Source organism: Lipotes vexillifer, unplaced genomic scaffold (genome assembly GCF_000442215.2).
Source record: "Lipotes vexillifer unplaced genomic scaffold, Lipotes_vexillifer_v1.1 scaffold802, whole genome shotgun sequence".
NCBI classification, from domain to species: Eukaryota; Metazoa; Chordata; class Mammalia; order Artiodactyla; family Lipotidae; genus Lipotes; species Lipotes vexillifer.
Window position 1 is genome coordinate 332,000 of NW_006790237.1, and position 5,492 is coordinate 337,491.

General features: G+C 56.8%; 1 protein-coding gene across 1 annotated transcript in view; it reads left to right on the plus strand.

The window, feature by feature from the left end:
* The window catches only part of GRWD1 (glutamate rich WD repeat containing 1), a 6,096-nt gene extending 1,194 nt beyond the window's left edge, over window positions 1-4,902 (plus strand). Inside the window, exons 4-7 of the mRNA XM_007463302.1 lie at window positions 2,083-2,296; window positions 2,427-2,569; window positions 2,723-2,920; window positions 4,064-4,902. Coding sequence (XP_007463364.1) covers window positions 2,083-2,296; window positions 2,427-2,569; window positions 2,723-2,920; window positions 4,064-4,381 — 873 coding nt within the window. The 3' untranslated portion in view covers window positions 4,382-4,902. The remainder of the gene's footprint in view (window positions 1-2,082; window positions 2,297-2,426; window positions 2,570-2,722; window positions 2,921-4,063) is intronic.
* The last annotated feature ends 590 nt before the right edge of the window (window positions 4,903-5,492 follow it).

Here is a 5,492-nt window from a genome sequence, read left to right on the forward strand (position 1 = left end):
CCCGTGTCCCCTGCATCGGCAGGCGGACTCTCGACCACTGCACCACCAGGGAAGCCCTGGCACATAGTTTTATATATTATAGTAATTGTCATTATGTGATAGATGCTATAAGGTTTTTTTTTTTTCAGCAAGCATCATTTGTACCAAATTTATTATTTATTTATTTACTTATTTATTTGGCTGTGTTGGGTCTTAGTTGCGGCACATGGGATCCTTCATTGTGGCGCGAGGGCCTCTCTCTAGTTGTGGCGCGGGCTGTAGAGCACGCGGGCTCAGTAGTTGCGGCAGGTAGGCTCTCCAGCTGAGGCGCGTGGGCTCTATAGAGCAAGCGCGGGGGCTTAGTTGCCCCGCGGCACGGGGATCTTAGTTCCCCGACCAGGGATCGAACCTGTGTCCCCTGCATTGGAAGGCGGATTCTTAATAGAGGGGTATTTTTTAATGTTCTTTTCTGTAAAACGGTGAGAGTCACAAAGCTTATGTGATGGGGCCGATGTGAGGATAAACTGAAATGACATAAAGCATTATTTCAATAACTGAAAGTTATTCAGGTGTCTAGAAACAGCACTGGGCTATAACTTGAGATATGTTTTCTGTTATTGCTCAGGGACTCTTGTGGGCTTGGGGGTTACTTTTGTGCTTCAGAGTTACAACCCCTTCTAATCAAGTTGATGTGAGAATTAAATGAGAGGCTGTGTGTATAGTATTTGGAGCAGTGCTTGGCTCATAGTTCTTGAGAAGTATTTCCATTAAAGTATTACCGTGTCTTGGGTACTGTTTTAGACCGTGGGGAGTTAACGGGGTGCAAAAGGTCTCTGGCTCCTTGAAACTTACATACCAGTGGGAAAGGGAACAAGAAGAAACTAAGCATATGTGTATATGTCCAAAGATGCTAAGTGTTGTGGAGAAAAATGGAACAAGGTAAGGGAGTTAGGGTCTTCTGGAGGGGTTGCCTCTTTAAATAGTGTGGTCAAGGAAGCATTCACTGATAAGGTGCCATTTGAACAGAGACCCGCAGGAAATGAGGGAGTGAGGCAAGGATATCTGTGGGAAGAGGTTTGCGGGCAAGGAAATAACAAGTGCAAAGGCCCTGGGGCAAACTGAGGAGTTTTGAGGGAAGCTGGGGAGAACAGTGCTGAATGGATGAGGGGGAGAGTGACAGGGTTTGGCAGGTGGGCACGGAGGAGACATTGTTTAGGGCCTTGTAGGCCAGTGTAAGGACTTGGCTTTTACTTGGGGAGAAATTGGGAACCGTTGGACGGTTTAGAGTGAAGGATGGCAGGGATCTGACTTGTGTTTTAAAGGGATCCCTCTTACTGCTGTATTGAGAATAGACTGCAGGGAGGCAAGGGCAGAAGGACAGTCCTGTGAGGAGGCCAGTACAGGAATGCAGGGAAGGGTGACTTCGGTAGTAACACGAGTGACAGCAGCAGAGGTACTGAGAAAGGATTGGAAGTGTGGCATTTTGGGTGGAGCCAGCATAGGTGGTGGGTGTGAGGAAGGAGAGACAAGTGGGAAATGAGTCCTGCCATTTGGGGCCCAAGGTGGGGCCTCCAGGGAGGAGTAGGTGGCAGTGGGCGATTAGGAACTTGGCTTTGGCCTTGTGATGTCTAAACAGTCAGTTCGATGTGAGCCTGGAGTTGAGGAGAGAGGTCAGGGCTAGGGGCTACTGGAAACCTTGAGGCTGAACAGGATCTCCTAGTGAGCAAAGGTAAACAGGCAGAGAGATCCGGAGACACGCCTGTGAGCAGCCTACATTTAGACGGTTACAGAGACCAGGAGCCTGAACACACTTCGGGGGGCTGGTGGAATAACAGCCTCGATTCCTAGGAGTCCGGAAGGAGTTTTGTCCTCCCCCCACCACCATCTCTACCGCAGGGTGGGGAGTTTGTCCCGGTTACCAAGCTGCTCTTGCAGGCCGTGATTCCATTCCCGCAAAGGTTTCTGGGAGTTGTAGTCCCAGCCCTGGGTGGGGGGCGGGTCTGAGGAGCTGCTGTTCTGGTTCTGGGGGATGCTAAGGGCTGTGCTCACCACCTGGAGCCTCCTGCCCCTCTCACCTCCGCTCCCCTTCTCCCTCCCCTCCAGGTGTCCTGGCTGGGTGAGGAGCCAGTGGCTGGGGTGTGGTCAGAGAAGGGCCAGGTGGAGGTGTTTGCACTGCGGCGGCTTCTGCAGGTGGTGGATGACCCCCAGGCCCTAGCGACCTTCCTCCGGGATGAGCAGGCCCGCGTGAAGCCCATCTTCACCTTCTCTGGCCACATGGGCGAGGGCTTTGCGCTCGACTGGTCCCCTCGTGTGCCCGGTGAGTCCCTGGGGTGTGCAGTTAGCCCTTAGGGCTGGGTAGGAGCAGGGTCTACAGCAGGGGTGGGTGCTAAGGTGGGAGTGAGCTGTGGCCAGGTGGGACAGGGTCGTGTCCTGACTCCCCTTCACAGGGCGCCTGCTGACCGGTGACTGTCAGAAGAACATCCACCTTTGGACGCCTGTGGACGGTGGTTCTTGGCATGTGGACCAGCGGCCATTCGTGGGCCACACACGCTCCGTGGAGGACCTGCAGTGGTCTCCAACCGAGGACACGGTGAGGGAGGGCTGGGGGTCTGGACTCCTGGGGTGGGGCGGGGGGCAGGTCCTAATGAGGGGGTCACTAAAAGAGAGGGTAGCCCACCACTGGACCCCGGTCTCCAGAGTGGGGCGGGGGTACACAGGTTGCCTCCGACTCTGCCTTGTCCAGGTATTTGCCTCTTGCTCAGCTGATGCCTCCATCCGCATCTGGGACATCCGGGCAGCCCCCAGCAAGGCCTGCATGCTCACCACCGCCACCGCCCACGATGGGGATGTCAACGTCATCAACTGGAGCCGCCGGGAGCCCTTCTTGCTCAGCGGCGGGGATGACGGAGCCCTCAAGGTCTGGGACCTGCGGCAGTTCAAGGTACTGTCCCAGTTGGACACCTGGGGCGGGAGAAGCTCCTGCTACCAGAGGCCACTAGGATTTGTGGGTTTTCCCTCCTGAAATGGTTTATACACCAGAACTGGGAAGGTCCTCTGAATTGGGGTCCAGATGAGGAAACAGGCTCAGCGAGAAGAAGGCTTGGGGCTGCTGTGGGGTCACTCCCTCTACCCTCTGGAGATCTGACACGAGGGAAGGGGCTGGGTGGCGGAGACTATGGTTCTCATCTGCCCGCGGGGAGCCATGCGCCGGCCGTGCTGCCCAGGGGCTCAAGGGCTTCAGAAGACGGTCGTTTTTCTTTCCGTGGATTTTATAGAGTCAGCTGAGAATAGAGCTCAGCTCACTCATTTTGGGAGGGGGAACTGAGGGCCAGAAGGGACAGGAGCAGATAGGATGTGACCACCCAACTAAGTGTTGACTCTGCAGAGCTGAGAGGGTCTCCAGGCAGGAGAAGTTGCAGCTCCTGGCCTCCCTCTGGACAAAGCCGTGACTTCATACACCTCTGGGCCTTCCCAGGATTGTCTTTTTCCTCCCCCCAATGTAATGAGTTCTACAGAGTCAGCCCTGGGAAAGTTTCTAGAAATGGACTCCAGCCCCCCAAGGCAGGTGCACGGCCAGGTCACAGGGCCAAAGTGGATTGGCCACTGGAACGTTGGAACCACTTCTCCAGACGAGAGACACCAATCCCCACCAGCACCTTCACTTTAGTAACAGTGTCGTCCTCTGTCTCAGCTCTCTCTGGAGCCTGGGAGTCATGCCACTGCCCCCTTTAAGGCCTTCTAGAACCAGCTGGCAGAGCACTTGCAGAACCACGCCTTCCTTTTATAGGGAAGGAAACTGAGGCAGGCCCAGGGAGGAGCAAGGGTTGGGGTTTTGTGGCCTGGAGCTGGGAGGAGCTTCTTTGCAGGTGAAACCACAACTCCCAGCAGCCCCTGGGACATCACAGCTTTATTACCAGCTGTACTTTGCACTCTGTCCCTTTCAGAGAACCTGGGTTTGTGGGGGGACACAAGGGATGGAGCCCTGGTTGAACCCTAAGGCTGGAGAAGGATGGGGGTCTCTGCCTGGGTCACCCCAGGCATCAGGCTGAGGGGCTCAGAGGCCCTGACTCCCATCTTCCCGTAGTCTGGCTCCCCGGTGGCCACCTTCAAGCAGCATGTGGCCCCCGTGACCTCCGTCGAGTGGCACCCCCAGGACAGTGGGGTCTTCGCAGCCTCGGGTGCAGACGACCAGATCACACAGTGGGACCTGGCGGTGGAGCGGGACCCTGAGGCCGGCGACGCGGAGACTGACCCTGCGCTGGCAGACCTTCCCCAGCAGCTGTTGTTCGTGCACCAGGGCGAGACAGCTCTGAAGGAGCTGCACTGGCACCCGCAGTGCCCTGGGCTCCTGGTCAGCACCGCTCTGTCAGGCTTCACCGTCTTCCGCACCATCAGCATCTGAGGTCAGCCGGGCCGCATCTATCTGAGCCTCTGCCTGGGGACTGAAGTTGAAGGTCATTCCCCTGGAAGGGACTCGTTCAGATCTGTTGGCCGGTGCTTCTCCAGAAGGACTTAGATTGGCCCATCGGCTGCCATGATAGATTCTGTTTGACTTGTTGGTCTTTGAAAGGACTCGGTTTGGTCCGATGCCCCCCTTGCCAAAGGATATGGTTTGATCCGTGGCTCTAAAACTAGGGCTTGGTTTGCTCCCACGATTCCTCCAACCAAAGGACTGGGTTTGACCCATGGCCCTATAAGACCAGTGGGTTTGACTCTGGTGACGCCTCTTGCCCAAAACCTTGGTTTAGCCCAGCGACCCCCTCCCCCCGCCACCTGTCAGAAGACTCCATTGGCTTTTTCCCTGACGGGCCTGGCGTGGCCTGTGTTGCTGTGGACACTTAGTCAGCAGCAGCACTTGGCGTGACCCTTTGACCTCTCTGCCACTGGCAGAACTCAGGTGCTTTGCAGTGGCTGGACCAAATTCAAGGAGTGGGCTTCCCTGGTGGTGCAGTGGTTGAGAGTCCGCCTGCCGATGCAGGGGACGCGGGTTCGTGCCCCGGTCCGGGAAGATCCCACATGCCGTGGAGCGGCTGGGCCCGTGAGCCATGGCCGCTGAGCCTGCGGGTCTGGAGCCTGTGCTCCGCGACGGGAGAGGCCACAACAGTGAGAGGCCTGCGTACCGCAAAAAAACAAAACAAAACAAAAAACAAATTCGAGGAGTGGGTTCTTCCAGCAGCATTTGGCCCTTGTATTCCTGCCAACTGGGTTTGGCCACGACTTCCCAGGGAGAGGCCGCGTGGGGCTTTCTCCCCTCCGACCCAAAGGCAGACACCGTGCAGGGGGGAAGAGTCGGGGGCTCCTGAGGGGCAATAAAGGACCAGAATGAGGCCTGGAGTGTGTGAGACTCGTCCTTCTGGCCGCTGCCTCATAAGGAGGAGGGAGGACCTGGCCCCTGGCTGTCCCTAGGCCACTGGGTCCGACCCCCAGCCCATTGGGTGCTATCCGGTCCTGCCTTCCCGATGTCTTATTCCGTCTGGAACTCACTCTAGGTCTCGGGGGCGGGGGGGGGGGGG